The 19,196-nt window shown below is 45.7% G+C and overlaps 1 protein-coding gene across 2 annotated transcripts; it reads left to right on the top strand.

Moving 5' to 3' along the window:
• Positions 1–837: 837 nt before the first annotated feature.
• Positions 838–19,032, top strand: LOC139366709 (protein Aster-C-like). Of its 2 annotated transcripts, none has more exons than XM_071104397.1 (18): positions 838–921; positions 1,854–1,991; positions 4,743–4,881; positions 5,079–5,179; positions 5,414–5,509; positions 6,007–6,087; positions 9,751–9,875; positions 10,007–10,166; positions 10,375–10,531; positions 10,674–10,814; positions 13,670–13,788; positions 13,863–14,005; positions 14,469–14,572; positions 15,916–16,092; positions 16,278–16,341; positions 16,518–16,637; positions 17,268–17,373; positions 17,484–19,032. In XM_071104397.1, the coding sequence occupies exons 2-18, from the start codon at positions 1,902–1,904 to the stop codon at positions 17,547–17,549; spliced, it is 1,989 nt and encodes a 662-aa protein (XP_070960498.1). In that variant the 5' UTR covers positions 838–921; positions 1,854–1,901; the 3' UTR covers positions 17,550–19,032. The 2 variants fall into 2 exon arrangements, with proteins under 2 accessions (XP_070960498.1, XP_070960499.1); XM_071104398.1 differs by having other exon boundaries at positions 840–921; positions 1,882–1,991; positions 17,484–17,690.
• The last annotated feature ends 164 nt before the right edge of the window (positions 19,033–19,196 follow it).

The following is a 19,196-nucleotide window of genomic DNA, read 5'->3' as shown; positions in this document are numbered from 1 at the left end:
TGATGTATTGCATCCTGTGGCTGCCAATTATCATTCTTTGAAATGGGAGTAGAGAGAACTGATTTGGTAATGCAGCTCTAGAACAAGATCTGTGAGGTTTGAACAGAACAAAGAATGATTGCTCTTTTTAGACCTGTTTGACAGCCACCAGTTAAAGTATGCAAATGATAATGAGCAAAGCATAACCATGGTGACAACTCCTTCGTGGTATTTTCCTCGATGGGCTGGGTCAGGTGAAAAGTTAATGCTACATTCATAACCAAGTGGGAAGGTGGTGATTACCCGCTGTGAAGTCATAAATAGAAGTTGGATGCATTCACATGCGTTGAACTCGTTGAGAAGTGCTGATTGACTAATGGCAAACATTACCCATGAACTAAAAGAACAGCTATCATGCTTGTGAACAAATTATTGTGTTCAAAAACCATTAGTAGATTGATTTTTATAAGTAATATTTTGTTGCATTTAACTGCTGTAAATGCTGTAATCCAGGTAATTTCCTTAGTAGGTGACGTCAGAGTTCAACATGTGGAAGAAGTCGGAGCTCATGGATGAGAGATTCGTTTCCCACTAGTAATTACCAGTTGGATGGCCGTTCAACTGATTTTTCCCATCGTACTCGAATATGGTAAATACTACCTTCCCACTTGGTTATGAACGCAGCATCCGTCCACTCGTCTCACCTGTTATCAGGTGGACGGGCTTGCAGCACATATAGGCTATTTATGACGCCACACATTTATTTAAGGAACCTACCGGTGCACATTGCCGAAGGAAAGGCCTGAGTTAGTTTTGCATGAATGACACATGTCAAACGGAGCCGGTGGTGACATGCTTACAAGAATCTGGGTCTTCACAAAGCTTCATCCCGGACTCACATAGGCCTCCGTGCAGAAGATAAAGATCTCGTGTCATTTCCAGGTAGGTTATGAATGTGCACAGTCTTTGACCTGCTTATTACTGATGTTGTATCCCACAGGAGATCGGATATGTGCCTCGTTCAAAACAACTTTTAAAAAAAGAGCTGACTGGGAAAAATGTTTTGACTGTCATCCAACTCGCTATTCCAAGTCGTTAGCTGTATTGTATTGAACGCAACTATGGTGATGGATGAGGAATTTGACAACTGGCCTGATGCGATCACGCACTATTGCCACGTTCACGTGCTAGTCGGAACTAAGAAAAATCGGACATTTCCGACTGGTTGAACGCGGCACGTGTATAACTACAACCAGTTAGTAAATCGGACATTTCCGAGTTTCCTAGTCCCGACTACCACCCAAACGTGGCATGTAGGCCCGTATTGCCAACGGAATTTGGCACAGTGGACGAGCAAAGACGCATCTCCCTTTACGCAGTGTTTAGATATCATACAATCTTTTTTAACCACTTGAGATTCGCACTGCTAAAATGTTTGCTCTTCATGTCCAGTCTTTTGAACTCACTGCGAACAAAATGGAAATGACAAGTTCGCCTGAGAGCGCAGAATATAAATATGAATTCAAAGTGATCAGAATGTATCAATTCATAGAACTAATGATATTAAATAATCTCAAAACACTTCTCATTCAGAACACAATGTTTCTCATGGGTGACAGGCAGGGCAGGATAAACCAGTTTTGTTGTGCCTCTTTCTTTGTGCTCTCACTCTCTCATCAGAAAAGTGGGTTAAGTGAGAGTCCTGCATAGGATATCAATTCCATCCTCATACCTCTTAGCATGGTCTGCAAAGTTTGACCATCTTCAGTGGAGACCAGCCATGAACAAACAAATCCCTTTATAGCAGCAGGATGTCCAGTCCAGTAGTCCTGCTATACTGACATGGACTGCTGGAATTATCTTGTGTGCTAAAGCTACTAGGCCTCTGTCTCTACTACCCAGTCAGCGGAACAGTGGATCTGATGGACCAGGTGTCCCGGTCAGGGGTGGGCACTGATGTCACAGACGAGACAGCCTCCATGGGGGAGTATAGGAACTCTGAGGATCATGAGGTAAGATACAGGGAGCCCCTCTGTTTACCTGTCTGTGACTATCATGCACTTACCCCTACATAGTATACACAGGAGGTTGGTGGCACCTTAATTGGGGAGAACAGGCTTGTGGTAATGACTGGAGTGTAATGGTATCAAAAACACCAAACGCATGGTTTCCATGGTTTCCAAGGTGTTTGATGCCATTCCCTTTGCTCCATTATGAGCCGTTCTCCCCTCAGCAGCTTCCTGTGATCGATATGCCATGAAGCCCGCCTACTCCCCACTCATACACACATCAAACCATCAACTGTTACTGCACTCTAGTGGAGAAGACCATTCTGACTATTCTCCAATGTGTTATGTAGACATATCATTACATTAGCTATTGACTTGATGTACTAGTGACACAATTACACGGGGCGGCAAGTAGCCTAGTGGTTAGTGTTGGACTAGTAACCGAAAGGTTGCTGGATTGAATCCTCAAGCTGAAACGGTATAAATCTGTCCTTCTGCCCCTGAACACAGCAGTTAACCCACTGTTCCCCGGTAGGCTGTCATTGTAAATAAGAATTAGTTCTTAACTGACCTGCCTAGTTAAATAAAATACATGTAGTTCAACTAGTAATCTAAATCTAGGTAGTGTTTTCAGTGGTTCTTTACTTTGTTTCTCCATGTAGTGGTGTAGCTAAGTACTGGAACTAGACTATTTTTTTTGTCAAAATAAATGTGGATGAAGTAGGCAATTTCCTTTTTTGGGCATCAGGCCTGCTTAATTCTCACTTCAAACAACCTTTTTGTGTTTAATAGGCTGAATGACACATTGTTAATGTACAGTGCTGTCAAAGTATTCAGACCCCTTGACTTTTCCCACATTTTGTTAGCCTCATTCTAAAATTGATTAAATAGTCCCCCCCTCTGAATCTACACACAATACCCCATAATGACAAAGCAAAAATAGTTTTTTAGAAATGTTGGGAAATGTAATACAAATAAAACTCATCAGATTTACATAAGAATTCAGACCCTTTACTCAGTACTTTGTTGAAACACCTTTGGCAACGATTACAGCCTCGACTCTTCAGGGGTATGACGCTAAAAGTTTGGCACACTAGTATTTGGGGAGTTTCTCCCATTCTTCTCTACAGATCCTCGCATGCTGTCAGGTTGGATGGGAAGCGTTGCTGCACAGCTATTTTCAGGTCTCTCCAGAGATGTTTGATCGGGTTCAAGTCCGGGCTCTGGCTAGACAACTCAAGGACATTCAGAGACTTGTCCCGAAGCCACTGAAGCCACTCTTGCATTGTCTTGGCTGTGTGCTTAGGGTCGTTGTCCTGTTGGAAGGTGTACCTTCGCCCCAGTCTGAGGTCTTGAGCTCTCTGGAGCAGGTTATCAAGGATCTCTCTGTACTTTGGTTCGTTCATCTTTGCCTCGATTCAGACTACTCTCCCAGTCCCTGCTGCTGAAAAACATCCCCACAGCATGATGCTGCCTCCACCATGCTTCACCACCATGCTTCACTGTGGGAATGGTGCCAGGTTTCCTCCAAACGTGCCTCTGGCATTCAGGCCAAAGAGTTCAATTTTTGTTTCATCAGACCAGAGAATCTTGTTTCTCATGGTCTAAGACTCCTTTAGGTGCCTTTTGGCGGGCTGTCATGTACCTTTTTACTGAGGAATGGCTTCCGTCTGGTCACTCTACCATAAAGGTCTGATTGGTGGAGTGCTGCAGAGATGGTTGTCCTTCTGGAAGTTTCTTCCATCTCCACAGAGGAACTCTAGAGCTGTCAGTCACTATGTTGTTCTTGGTCACCTCCCTGACCAAGGCCCTTCTCCCCTGATTGCTCAGCTTGGCAGGGAGGCCAGCTCTAGGAAGAGTCTTGGTGGTTCCAAACTTCTTCCATTTAAGAATGATGGAGGCCACTGTGTTCTTGGGGACCTTCAATGCTGCAGACGTTTTTGGTACCCTTCCTGAGATCTCTGCCTCGATACAACCCTGTCTTTGACCTCTTGGCTTGGTTTTTGTTCTGACATGCACTGTCAACTGTTGGACCTTGTATAGACAGGTGTGTGCCTTTCCAAATCATGTCCAATCAATTACATTTACTACAGGTGGACTCCAATCAAGTTGTAGAAACATCTCAAGGATTGTCAATGGAAACAGGATGCACCGGAGCTCAAATTCGAGTCACATAGCAAAGGGTCTGAATAGTTATGTAAATTATGGCATTTCTGTTTATGATTTTAATACATTTGCTAAAATTTCAAAAACTTTTCTCTTTTGTTTTTTTTAAAGTGTAATCCATTTTGGAATAGGTTTGTATCAAAGTGGAAAAAGTCAAGGGGTCTGAATACTTTCCGAAGGCACTGTATAACCCCAAACAGATCTGCTCTTGCAATTTGTAGTCTGACATTTCAGATTTGTATAATAGAATTTCTCAGGAAGTAGTTTGGTTGTAGTGAACTACTTTTTCATAAGGGTAGCTTTAGTGTAGCTTAACTTATTTTGGTGTGAAGAAATAGATATTTTCAGAGTAGCTTCCCCAACACTGACAATGTACAATGCTTGTGGGGTGATACTGTTTTTCAGCTGCATTAGTGTTCAGTTCTTGGCCTTTTCTGTATTTACTGAATAGCGAGAGCATATTGACCAATTGTCAGATTAATATATTCTATATACTGAATTCAACAGAGGTTCAGCCAGCATGACCTCTGTAGTATAGTAATTCGTTTTCAAATGAGCTTTGATGTGATTCTAATGTTATTTCTGCAGCCTGTTAATCCGAGATCCGACCCTCAGGGCCAGTGTCTGGCCGCCCCCCAAGCCCTGCCTGCCCCCACCTACAAACAGAGGGTTGAGGAGTTTAGGAAGCTGTTCAGAGAACTGCCTGAGTCAGAGAGACTCATCGTGGGTGAGTTGTGTGTGTATGTGAGAGAAAGAAGCCAGATACGGCTCCCCTATCACCATCTCTCAAAAACCAAACATATCGGCACCTCTCTCACCAGACGTCCTATATACAGAGCTTACCTGCATATACCAGCACACCTGTACCTTACCTGTGTCTAAGCGTATACCCATCTCTCGCTGCGTCCCGTGTATTTTCCCCAGACTACACCTGTGCCCTCCAGAGAGACATTCTACTGCAGGGACGCCTCTACCTGTCGGAGAACTGGCTCTGTTTCTATAGCAATGTGTTTTGGGGGACAAAGGTGAGCTCACACATGAGGGAAAGGAAAAATAAAGGCACCGTTTTCTGTTTAGAGGATGAATTAAATTGGAAAATGATATATCGTAAATATGTATATATATTGCATTATTCTGGTCGTGTTAAGGATGTGATCAGTGTGCTCTGGAATCGTAGATAGCCTAGAGTCTGAGGGACGTCTCTGTGGTCGTAGATAGCCTAGACTCTTGAGGGACATCACTGTGCTCTGTGGTCGTAGATAGTCTTGACTCTGAGGGACATCAAGGCCATGTACAGAGAGAAGACAGCACGGCTGATCCCCAACGCCATTCAGATCTGCACAGACTCTGAGAAGGTACAGTCACTCAAACAACACCTGGGTTCTGTTCGATATCCCTGAACAGTTGCACTAACGCCTTGGACCAGAGCTAAGAGACGCTGTGCTTTTCATGGTTTAACCCATCAAGCAACTTTTCATGGTTTAACCCATCAAGCAACTTTTCATGATCAAGAGTACAGCAGCACTGACAAAATAACATGCTACTTACCCCTTCTGTCTATCCTCAATGCAAATCAATAGACGGTTATCACTGCAATAATATTAAAGCAAAACTCCACACACAAACTATATTGTAGTACTTACTATATCCCAACATTTTTTGACATGCAAAACATTTTGGGACTAATATTTTTTTGGGGGGAATCATATGATGCAAAATGCATCATACCGGCTGTATTTCTGTATTTTATTTCAGTAGTTATATATCTTGAAAACTTGATTGCTGATATGCAAAGCAGACCGTTTTTGGGGTGGAATTTTAATTTGAACTGAAGCGTCTCTCTTCCCTACAGTTGTTCTTCACTTCATTCTCAGCCAGAGAGAAGAGTTACCAGGGAGTGTTCCGGATGTGGCAGAACACACTGATGGACAAGGTGAGGCACAGATCAGCTGACAGCGACCTCATATAACCTCACTTCACTCACTGGGGCATGCATCCCAAATGGCACCCTATTCCCTATAAAGTGCACTACTTTTAACCCGGGCCCTGTGCCATATTCAGGATGCACCCTGGGTGTAAAGTACTGTTAGCTATGGCAGGTCCACGGTTCTGTTTATGTTGAAACACCATCGGCTGTCCTGTCCAGATAGAGCATTGTGTGGATATGGATTGAGGGCTGTCAAAAACACTGGAAATGGGACACCCAGAATGTCCCCTCCTTTCAACACTGGGCCTTTTCCACACCCAGTTACACACTGCCCTGCCCCCCCCCCTTCCAACATTGTTGTCACCATGGTTTTGGTTGTCTCGACAGCAAGCATTTCTATGGCAAGGGCATTTCTATAAGTAGGAGTTATGTTAAGCACAGATCTAGGATCATCTTCCCCTCACTCAATCCTACCCTTGACAACAAGTTAAACTGACCTTGGCTCTGTGTCTAAAAGGCAACGTGTTCCCAGTAATCACCTATGGAATGGCATTGATCCAGTGACATGAAGAAAGTCAACGACTAGATAACCCTGCAACATGGACACTATCTGGTTATCATAGCTCCATGCAACTTATCTGGAGTCCTATTTAGTATGCAAGGCTTTGGTGACTTTACCCTGGCAGACTGCTCTTATCTAATCAATCCTGAGTACACACCATGCTCCTCGGACTGGCCCCATGCCCCTAACATTTGGTAATTATGTAGTATACAAGGGGAATAGAAGTACATTTTATAATGTACTCGCTCTTTTGATAGCAAAGTGGGGCTAAAACATTCTAGCACCTGGAATGAATGCAAACTCTATGGCCAACTAGTGCAATACCCGGAAGACTGTGGACCAAGGGAATTAAGCTGTGCAAACAACTCCACAATAACACTAGTGTGACTCGGGAGTTAGCGAATGACGGTAAAGTTCAATGACCCCTCAAGGTGTGGCTAGGAAGGTTTATTTGCTTAAGACAGAAAGATCTGTCTTTTCATTACCTATCCATTCTTCAGGGCAGTCGTTCGCATTACGCCACAAAGAGGCTATTCATCAACCGATCTGATTTTCGTTGTCACTGAACCAGAGTTTTGGCATTCAGTAGAGCTGTTATCGAGGTTACCTATCTCTGTATCAATGGGTGGAGCGCTCGTGTTCCAATTGTCGGGCTGAGGGCGCTAGGACTTCCTGATTGTTTTGTGACAGTGTACAGGTTATCACAGTTCAGTCCAGAGACCCGAGCAGAGTAAAATGGCTACCGAGAAGTAAGTAAAACATCTTTTAAAACTGTTATTTTGACTTGATTGGTAACAAGTGACTGATTATTCATCTAAATGATGATCAGGTGTGTGTAATTTGGATTGAAGAAACTGGTTCTATATGGGGCTTGCTTGAATGGATTCTGTTGCATGGGCAGGGCTGGATTTGGGGTCTTGGGGCACCTACTTTATTTTCAGATTTTTTTAAAAGCTAATTATCTGCTATTCGACATATTTTGTCATGGCTTATGACGTGTTTTATCTGCTATCTGGGGGGTCTCTGACCTCCAGGGCAGGTTCCCCGCGTGCCTGTTTGTAGGAAATCAATCCTAATAAATTGTTTTTTTGAACGATTGAACAAACTCAAAATACATTTCTAATCTACATTTACTTATTATTCTCCCTCCATATAGTTTAAAAAATATACTTTGTATTTGTCATAGTGTCCATAAACAATCTACACTCAGCAAAAAAATGAATAAACGTCCTCTCACTGTCAACTGGATATATTTTCAGCAAACTTAACGTGTAAATATTTGTATGACCATAACAAAATTCAACAACTGAGACATAAACTGAACAAGTTCCACAGACATGTGACTAACAGAAATTCAATAATGTGTCCCTGAACAAAGGGAGGGGTCAAAATCAAAAGTAAGTCAGTATCTGGTGTGGCCACCAGCTGCATTAAGTACTGCAGTGCATCTCCTCATGGACTGCACCAGATTTGCCAGTTCTTGCTGTGAGATGTTATCCCACTCTTCCACCAAGGCACCTGCAAGTTCCCAGACATTTTTTGGGGGAATGGCCCTAGCCCTCACCCTCATCCAACAGGTCCCAGACGTGCTCAATGGGATTGAGATCCGGGCTCGTTGCTGGCCATGGCAGAACACTGACATTCCTGTCTTGCAGGTGGCATTGTCATGCTGGAGGGTCATGTCAGGATGAGCCTACAGGAAGGGTACCACATGAGGGAGGAGGATGTATTCCCTGTAATGCACAGCGTTGAGATTGCCTGCAATGACAACAAGCTCAGTTTGATGATGCTGTGACACACCGCCTCAGACTATGAAGGAACCTCCACCTCCAAATCGATCCCGCTCCAGAGTCCAGGCCTCTGTGTAACACTCATTCCTTCAACCATAAACGTGAATCTGACCATCACCCCTGGTGAGACAAAACCGCGACTCGTCAGTGAAGAGCACTTTTTCACCAGTCCTGTCTGGTCCAGTGACGGTGAGTTTGTGCACATAGGCGATGTTGTTGCCGGTGATGTCTGGTGAGGACCTGCCTTACAACAGGCCTACAAGCCCTCAGTCCAGCCTCTCTCACCCTATTGCGGACAGTCTGAGCACTGATGGAGGGATTGTGCGTTCCTGGAGTAACTCGGGCAGTTTTTGCCATCCGGGATCTGTCCCGCAGGTGTGATGTACGGATCCTGTGCAGGTGTTGCTACACGTGGTCTGCCAGTGCGAGGACGATCAGCTGTCCGTCCTGTCTCCCTGTAGCCCAGTCTTAGGCGTCTCACAGTACGGACATTGCAATTTATTGCCACATCTGCAGTCCTCATGGCTCATTGCATCATGCCTAAGGCACATTAATGCAGATGAGCAGGGACCCTGGGCATCTTTCCTTTGGTGTTTTTTTCAGAGTCAGTAGAAAGGCCTCTTGAGTGTACTAAGTTTTCATAACTGTGACCTTAATTGCCTACCGTCTGTAAGCTGTTAGTGTCTGAACAACCGTTCCACAGGTGCATGTTCATTAATTGTTTATGGGTCATTGAACAAGCATGGGAAACAGTGTTTAAACCCTTTACAATGAAGATCTGTGAAGGTATTTGGATTTTTACGAAATATCTTTGAAAGACAGGGTCCTGAAGAAGGGACGTTTCTTTTTTTGCTGAGTATATTTTGTAGCTATTAGTCAATAGCTATAGGCTACAATTTAACTGCGCAAGGTAGCAGCTATCGTCTTTGCGTCAGTTCTTTATATAATTGTTTGCATTTCTTAAGCGCTAATCTACAGTGAGTTGCTTTTTGATATCTTGTGGCATCAGTGTGGAGCAGGTTAGGGCTGTTTTGTTTGGTTGAAACTAAGACTGGAGGTGATGTGAGATTCATGCACAGGTAGAAAATGGTTATGCTGGAGGAAGCCAGACAGAGGAATTAATCCTCCTGATTTTGATTATTGAGCTCTTGCAAGCTATAGCCTACAAGCAGCTGATGGATGATGAAACTGTGTACACCAAAATCAGTTGCTTTTCCATGATACCAAAAATCTAATCAAGCCCCACTGTTTGCTGTGTGCCAACCTCTGTTCCTCCCAATTAAACCCCCTCTCTCCTCTGTCCTCTCTCTCTCCTAGCCATTGACTAGTCTGGAGCTGTGGCTGGTGGTCAAGCAGCACTATGGTAATGATCTGGGCCTGAGCCATGAAGAAATGGAGAGTCTACAGGGATCAGCAGAATCAACCACGCAGACACACACTAGGTGAGGACTAGCAGGACTCTTCATCTATCTTATCTATCAATCTGGTGCTGCATGGTGAACAGCATGCATTCACCTATATCTGTCTGACTAACACATTTCTTTAATCTGTTTCCCCATCTGGTCCCTGGCAGCCTGACCATGAGGCCCGGTGGAGAGGACTCTGGGAGGCTGGAGAGGCCTTCTACTCTGCGCCTCCAGCCAGGGGATCAGGGCTCCTTTGAGCCCAACACGCCCCAGGGAGAGGACTTACCCTCACCTCTCGGACAGAGCACCGCCAATTCGAGGAATGCGGTACGACACCTGGCATGTTAATGTCACAAAAGGCTTGGATGATATTAAGTGATCTCTGTAGAGGCATACTGTCTCCATATTGTTTCTTCATTGTCTGAGTTTTGCAAATGAAGGATGAGTCCCATTGATGGCATACATGTACATAGCAAGGCTTCCATAGCCAGAGTGACAGAAAGAGTGACATTGCCATTGTGTTTGTGTCCTACAGGATGATGCTCACAGCACCTCGTCTCAGTGCACTCCTGACCCATCCCTGGACCGCTCTGCCCCGGAGAGAGTCTCCAAGCGCTCAGAGCTCTCTCTGGACCTCAACACTAACCTGGACCACTTCTCTGAACAGAGCGCAGAGGAGAGCGCAGAGGAGGGTGAGAATTATTCCCAAATGTGTTTGTTAAATGCATGCATCTTTAGAGTATGTGTTTGTGTGATGCTATTGACACCATCTTAGATGTGTTTTCAGAGGCATTCCTCAGATCATGTTAACCCCTCTCCCGGTGTCTCTTATAGAGGAGAGGGTGTGTGTCTCCGAGCAGCAGGGCAGGCTCTATGTGAACAAGGTCTTCAACATCAGCGCAGAGAAGATGTTTGAGCTGCTCTTTACTGACTCCCACTTCATGCGAAGATTCATGAATGCCAGGAAGATCACCAGTGAGTCATCACCCCATCCACCCTAAACACTCCCTGTTATGTCACAGTCCTCAACACTCCCTGTTATGTCGCAGTCCTCAACACTCCCTGTTATGTCGCAGTCCTCAACACTCCCTGTTATGTCGCAGTCCTCAACACTCCCTGTTATGTCGCAGTCCTCAACACTCCCTGTTATGTCGCAGTCCTCAACACTCCCTGTTATGTCGCAGTCCTCAACACTCCCTGTTATGTCGCAGTCCTCAACACTCCCTGTTATGTCGCAGTCCTCAACACTCCCTGTTATGTCGCAGTCCTCAACACTCCCTGTTATGTCGCAGTCCTCAACACTCCCTGTTATGTCGCAGTCCTCAACACTCCCTGTTATGTCGCAGTCCTCAACACTCCCTGTTATGTCGCAGTCCTCAACACTCCCTGTTATGTCGCAGTCCTCAACACTCCCTGTTAAATGTCGCAGTCCTCAACACTCCCTGTTAAATGGCGCAGTCCTCAACACTCCCTGTTATGGCGCAGTCCTCAACACTCCCTGTTATGGCGCAGTCCTCAACACTCCCTGTTATGGCGCAGTCCTCAACACTCCCTGTTATGGCGCAGTCCTCAACACTCCCTGTTATGGCGCAGTCCTCAACACTCCCTGTTATGGCGCAGTCCTCAACACTCCCTGTTATGGCGCAGTCCTCAACACTCCCTGTTAAATGGCGCAGTCCTCAACACTCCCTGTTAAATGGCGCAGTCCTCAACACTCCCTGTTAAATGGCGCAGTCCTCAACACTCCCTGTTATGGCGCAGTCCTCAACACTCCCTGGCGCAGTTATCCCTGGGCGCAGTCCTCAACACTCCCTGTTAAATGGCGCAGTCCTCAACACTCCCTGTTATGGCACAGTCCTCAACACTCCCTGTTATGGCACAGTCCTCAACACTCCCTGTTAAATGGCACAGTCCTCAACACTCCCTGTTAAATGGCACAGTCCTCAACACTCCCTGTTAAATGGCGCAGTCCTCAACACTCCCTGTTAAATGGCGCAGTCCTCAACACTCCCTGTTAAATGGCGCAGTCCTCAACACTCCCTGTTAAATGGCGCAGTCCTCAACACTCCCTGTTAAATGGCGCAGTCCTCAACACTCCCTGTTAAATGGCGCAGTCCTCAACACTCCCTGTTATGGCACAGTCCTCAACACTCCCTGTTATGGCACAGTCCTCAACACTCCCTGTTAAATGGCGCAGTCCTCAACACTCCCTGTTAAATGGCGCAGTCCTCAACACTCCCTGTTAAATGGCGCAGTCCTCAACACTCCCTGTTAAATGGCGCAGTCCTCAACACTCCCTGTTAAATGGCGCAGTCCTCAACACTCCCTGTTATGGCACAGTCCTCAACACTCCCTGTTAAATGGCGCAGTCCTCAACACTCCCTGTTAAATGGCGCAGTCCTCAACACTCCCTGTTAAATGGCGCAGTCCTCAACACTCCCTGTTAAATGGCGCAGTCCTCAACACTCCCTGTTAAATGGCGCAGTCCTCAACACTCCCTGTTAAATGGCGCAGTCCTCAACACTCCCTGTTAAATGGCGCAGTCCTCAACACTCCCTGTTATGGCACAGTCCTCAACACTCCCTGTTATGGCGCAGTCCTCAACACTCCCTGTTAAATGGCGCAGTCCTCAACACTCCCTGTTAAATGGCGCAGTCCTCAACACTCCCTGTTAAATGGCGCAGTCCTCAACACTCCCTGTTAAATGGCGCAGTCCTCAACACTCCCTGTTAAATGGCGCAGTCCTCAACACTCCCTGTTAAATGGCGCAGTCCTCAACACTCCCTGTTAAATGGCGCAGTCCTCAACACTCCCTGTTAAATGGCACAGTCCTCAACACTCCCTGTTAAATGGCACAGTCCTCAGCTTGTGATGAGTAATCCATCCTAATCAATCTTTTGAATGTGAATGCCAGAGTTGTTGTAATTTCTAAATTGGGATGTGCACAACGAGGGGCCACAGTGTCTCCTGGATCTGCATACAGTACTCACACATGCAGTCAGATCCTTTTGGGGGCCCTAAGTAAACATTTGTTTGGAGGGCCCCTCTGCCTTACTAAACAATGGTGGAGGGGCGGAGAGAAATGTGCAGTTTTATACAGTTTGCCATGGGGCAGAGAGATATTTAAAACTAAAGTGTATATCTGAGTGACTAACAAAATTTAATGGGGGCCCACCCAGTCAGTTATTTGTCCATGATTGCTAAAAGTTTAGATCGTCTAGACTAACTTACCAATCTATAAAATGTTAGCTGGCTTGGCTAGATGAGTGACTGACATAAGAGAAACTGCTGATGCACAACCAAATTTCGAAATTTAGTTGAGACTCGCACCTTTGCACTGAACAAAGACTGACCACAATGAGAAACTCAACCCCAATACCCTAAAAGTCCTTACACTAAAGTAAACAGAGCAAATATTAAATGTCTGAAGGGTGTGTTGTCACTGCTGCTCACCTGAGTCGACACTTGTGTTTGGAGTGGCGGATGATACAGTAGAGGTTCTGAGTGTAGAAGTAGTCGTGGTACGGGACGTCGTGTGTGTAGACTTCCGTGTCGACGAGGTAGTACTGACCCTCCCTGGATTCCTTGTACAGGATCTGACAGGACAATAGAGTTACACACTCTGGAAAACACACTACTGAGTATTTTTTTGGGGGGAGGAGATTGATCCGCAGGCCTACAAAAGGGGGGGGGGGGCGCGCGCGCGCATGTGCCCATCCCTGATCCAAATGTTGTGTGTGTGTGTGAAATAATTCAGGCCTTTCCATTTCAGTGCAGTACCAAATAGAATAATAGGTGTGTTTTGTTAACCTATGTGTGATTGTCTTTAGATGCCAGCTTTGCCCCGTGGCAGAGTGAAGCGTCAGGCGCCATGAAGAGGAGTCTCAACTACACCATCGCCATCACCAACCCTCTGGTGGGCAAGTTCTCCACCGCCACAGAGAACCAGGTGAGCCCAGGTCTCCAGGGTGTGTGTGTTGTGTAGTGTGTTTTCCAGAGTGTGTAACTCTGTTGTCCTGTCAGATCCTGTACAAGGAATCCAGGGAGGGTCAGTACTACCTCGTCGACGCGGAAGTCTACACACACGACGTCCCGTACCACGACTACTTCTACACTCAGAACCTCTACTGTATCATCCGCCACTCCAAACACAAGTGTCGACTCAGGTGAGCAGCAGTGACAACACACCCTTCAGACATTTAATATTTGCTCTGTTTACTTTAGTGTAAGGACTTTTAGGGTATTGGGGTTGAGTTTCTCATTGTGGTCAGTCTTTGTTCAGTGCAAAGGTGCCTTTACATGTTTCCCACTGGGAACAGATGTCAATTCGATGTCTGTTCAATGTCGGTTCAACCGTCTTTCACTGATGTGAAAATAAGGTTCATTCAACCAGTGTGTGCCCAGTGGGTTTTGTGAAGACCAATATCCTTTAGGAAAGGTACATTCACTTCCACATATTGCTGGCCTATGTACTGTTGGTTCTCTCTTCTTGCTGGTAGCTATTGGTCAATCTGAATCAGTTCCTGATTACAGAGAACGAAAATCAGCACTGTTTGGTACTTGAGAGTTTGTGGGGACTAATTACCCATGTAACTGATTAAATTACAACTGTAGAGCTGATGTGTTCAGGGTGTATACTGATGTGAAGTATAAGAAGCAGCCGTGGGGGCTGGTCAAGTCCTTTATCACCAAGAACTCCTGGAGCGGCCTGGAGGACTACTTCAGACACCTGGGTGAGTAGCAGCCTTGGAGATCTCGTCTTTCTCCCACGCCAACTTTCAGAATCTCTATATCTATCACTCCCTTTGGTTCCTTCCTCGGGCGTTATTGTTTGTTTCATGTCTGTACGCTACTCGTGTTTCTTGGTTTTGTTCTATTGTTTGTGTATTAAATTCACTCCCTGTACTTGCTTCCCGATTTTGTTAGTGTACGCGTGACCCTACACTTTCTCCAATGAGTCTCTGCCTGTGAGTGTGTTGGGTTGGCCATAATAAACTCCTGCTCTTTAAGTATGTTGCTGCTTCACTGGTTTCTGTCCATCACCCGCTCTCCTATACTGTATAACGACCCGTCACCCGCTCTCCTATACTGTATAACGACCCGTCACCCGCTCTCCTATACTGTATAACGACCCGTCACCCGCTCTCCTATACTGTATAACGACCCGTCACCCCCTCTCCTATACTGTATAACGACCCGTCACCCCCTCTCCTATACTGTATAACGACCCGTCACCCGCTCTCCTATACTGTATAACGACCCGTCACCCTCTCTCCTATACTGTATAACGACCCGTCACCCGCTCTCCTATACTGTATGACGACCCGTCACCCGCTCTCCTATACTGTGTGACGACCCGTCACCCCCTCTCCTATACTGTGTGACGACCCGTCACCCCCTCTCCTATACTGTGTGACGACCCGTCACCCCCTCTCCTATACTGTGTGACGACCCGTCACCCCCTCTCCTATACTGTGTGACGACCCGTCACCCCCTCTCCTATACTGTGTGACGACCCGTCACCCCCTCTCCTATACTGTGTGACGACCCGTCCCCCCCTCTCCTATAGTGTGCGACGACCCGTCCCCCCCTCTCCTATAGTGTGCGACGACCCGTCCCCCCCCTCTCCTATAGTGTGCGACGACCCGTCCCCCCCTCTCCTATAGTGTGCGACGACCCGTCCCCCGCTCTCCTATAGTGTGCGACGACCCGTCACCCGCTCTCCTATAGTGTGTGACGACCCCTCTCCTATAGTGTGTGTGACGACCCCTCTCCTATAGTGTGTGTGACGACCCCTCTCCTATAGTGTGTGTGACGACCCCTCTCCTATAGTGTGTGTGACGACCCGTCTTCGTCACCCGCTCCAGTCTCGTCAGAGTAGATCTGAATCAAAGCCCTGCACTGACAGTCCAACTCGCCTCATGAGAAGTCAATTAGAACCCCCCCCACCCACAGATTGCACGGCAGTCCTCTCTACATAACCCTTACCACCTCTGCTAGTCATTTATCCACCCCCTTATCCACCCCCTTCCAAGGCATTTAACCTGACTTTTCCTTTCACCCTATGTCATCACAGAATCGGAGCTGATGGAAGAGGAGGCGGAGCTGAACCAGGGAGGCGGAGACCACGGTAAGACAATTGGCGGGCTGCGTCACCGGCGGAGGAGGACATTCAGTCGGACACTACAGGAGCACCTGAACCCCAGCAACCAGTACAGGCCTGACCTAGATCCTCACAGAGAGGGCAACACGGGTACATGTTCTTCTGTTATTTAGCCCTGGACAACCATCTTCTGCCCACATGAATAACATTACATATACAATACAAACAATCAGTAATCAAGCACATGACTTGATCACCTATAAAATGCACAGTCATCCGTCTTCCATTCAAGCTGTGTCTCCTGTAATGACTTCCTGTCTCCGGTTGTGTGTCAGATCCCATGGATATGAAGGGTCCACAGTGGAACGTCTCTACCATCGTAGCTGGGATGAGCATCATGTAAGTCAACACTCAAAGCGTAAATCAGCATGCAACCTTTCTATTGTCTGAGTACATTCTGCTCCATGAGCTCAAACAGTACTTAGGCATGGGTGTATTTGCAGTATATTAGCCAGGTGTTTGTTGAACTCAAATAATCAGAAACCTTACTGCCTCCTCTCTCTTGCTCTTCCCAGTATGCTGATCCTAACAGTACTGAACCTGGGGCTGTTCTTTAAGCTGTGGGCCATGGAGGACGTGGTCACACGCATGTACCTGAGCACCAAGAACCGCCTCCGGGAGAGGGCCGAGAGCAGGTAGGCTGCTGCACACTGAGTGAAAGCCTACGAGTACTTCTCTCTGAGTGGCTGAGGCCTTGTTCCAAGACTTAGGTGGGAGAGACTGAAGGGACATCTCTGACCAGCATCCCACATGACCTGCACATGACCATCTGATCATTTATCACTCCAGTGTTAATCTGCAAAATTTTAATTATTCGCCTACCTCCTCATGCCTTTTGCACACAATGTATATAGACTCTCTTTTTTTTTTCTTTTTTTCTACTGGGTTATGGACTTGTTAATTGTTTACTCCATGTGTAACTCTGTGTTGTTGTCTGTTCACACTGCTATGCTTTATCTTGGCCAGGTCACAGTTGTAAATGAGAACTTGTTCTCAACTAGCCTACCTGGTTAAATAAAGGTGAAATAAAAAAATTGACAGCCCGACTAGCCAAAATCTATAACCTAACCTTAAGCAAACCCCTAACCCTAATCTAATTTGAACAAATTAAATATTGTTTTGGTCAGCCACATCCCCTTAGTTTACCTGACTTGGAAGCATCCTTTCCTTCTCCATTCCTTGGCGTAATCACTGCTCTGACGGTTGGGTTGGCGTGAGCTATGTTGAGGAATTCTCTCTCCTGTTGTCTTTGTCCGTCTCCTCAGTTTTGCCCCAGACTTTAGTCCCGGACCGGCCCCTCCACACAGGACCAGAGAGGAGACTCTGCTGCTGAAAGCTGTTCTACAGGACTCCATCAACCTACTGGAGCAGGTGAGTCAGATGACCAGTTGTGTTGGTGTGTCAGTGTCACAGCCTCCCAGATGACCCCTGCAGGTGTATCTGGACGGTCATTGACCGTTTTCTTCCTCTTTTCTCTACAGCTCCGCTGCTCTCTATTGGTGCTTCAGCAGAACTTTGTAACCAATAGGACAGCAACGCCTCAGTGACGCCGTCGTGATTTCACTACGCCCTATGAACCCTGGGGTCGTAAAGGCTACAGGGATGCGCCTCAGAGGACTCACTCTCCCAAGTAGGGGTGTTGCTATAGGGACTACCCACACACCGACTACGTGTTACTAAGAGCAACAACGGTACAAGTCCCAGGGCCATTGATAGTGTGTTACTAGGTGGATGAATGTACTTTTAAAGTTCAACTGTTGGTCCTGCGCTGTGGCGGAAGAGAATGGTTCCCAAACATCACCAACACTGGGAGGCGACTGTTGGACTTGGGTTTATGTGAGGTTCTATTGTCTGTTGGGTTAGGGAGTACTTTATTCTTCCTTAATGTTCTGGGGTTACAGTGATTAAGTTGAAGTTCTTCTGGACTACTGTATATTCCATGCAGTCCCAGCATGCCTCACTGCGTACCCCTTCCATTGCCAAGCTCATCACAGCAGATGAGCCAATGATGTTATAGAAATAAATCCCAATGTAAGATTTTTACTTTTTGCACAAGTGCCTTGTGTACTTTTTATGTTTTTAGATTTATTTAGAATACATTTTTTTTCAATTAGAAAATACTTTGAATGTAATTTATTAATAATATTTGAATGGCTGTGGGTTTCTGCTCGTGTAAATGTGAATAATTATGCTGTTTTGGATTGACAGATGATGAATTTAAAAAAAGAAAATTATCTTTGGGTGGTTTTGCAGCTGGTTTGTAAATATACAGCAGAGCTCAAGATCAGTGTTGTATTTAGAAGGGTGCAATGTTCTGAACACTGCAGATAGAAATGCCTTCTATAAAGCTGTCATGAATCCTTATTCTACATGATGGAGAAGCATGTTTGTTCTACATAATATCTATCTGAACCTTCTGTAAAGTTGCACCCCACTGAACACACGCCCAGGTGAACTTTCTCAGGACTAATTGGTTAGAGCTAAAATATGCAAATAATAATACTGATTGCATTTAGTTAATTACGTTAAAGTCCTGATGACCGTTCCATATACAATAAGCTAAATTAAGAGGGTTAGTGAATGTTCTGTAATTCATATTCATTCCACATGATGGTAAAACAAACCCATTCAGGAAGCCACGTCACTCAAACACTGCACTGCATATCTGTACACCCACTATAAGAATTTGAGCAGCGGGTTCTGAGTTGAATCCACACTAGTGCCTTGTTAGCTCTGTTTTTTTTAATTGTTAATCACCATTTTACATTTTCTCAAACAAATGCCACTTGTGTGTGGCGGTAAAATGTCATATTGTATGTCAAACCCATCCTTGTTTTATAATTGCACAGGAATCTTCCATAGTTTTGTTTGATGTTTACATTGCATTAGTGTAAACTATGGGATGTGACTAGTTTAAGGGTACACTATTTGTTTTCCACACTATCCATATGAAGTTGAATTACGTTGGCTATTTTGCACATTTGTAAGACAGATTTGATGCTTTGAATAAAGAAACGATATTTCTCCACATATTATTGTTCATGTGAGGTGGGGGTATGGCATGCTAAAACCACTGACTACAATCAGGATCTTTATACCTTGATCCTAATTCTCTGGGGAGGGTACATAACAGGATTTATTAACCACATGTGAGAGTGCGTTAGGGGTTACTTCACTTTGTTGAAATACCACCC

This window comes from Oncorhynchus clarkii, chromosome 15 (assembly GCF_045791955.1).
Source record: "Oncorhynchus clarkii lewisi isolate Uvic-CL-2024 chromosome 15, UVic_Ocla_1.0, whole genome shotgun sequence".
Classification (NCBI taxonomy): Eukaryota; Metazoa; Chordata; class Actinopteri; order Salmoniformes; family Salmonidae; genus Oncorhynchus; species Oncorhynchus clarkii.
The sequence above is the reverse complement of the archived record's forward strand: the minus strand, read 5'-3'. Positions and strand labels throughout refer to the sequence as shown.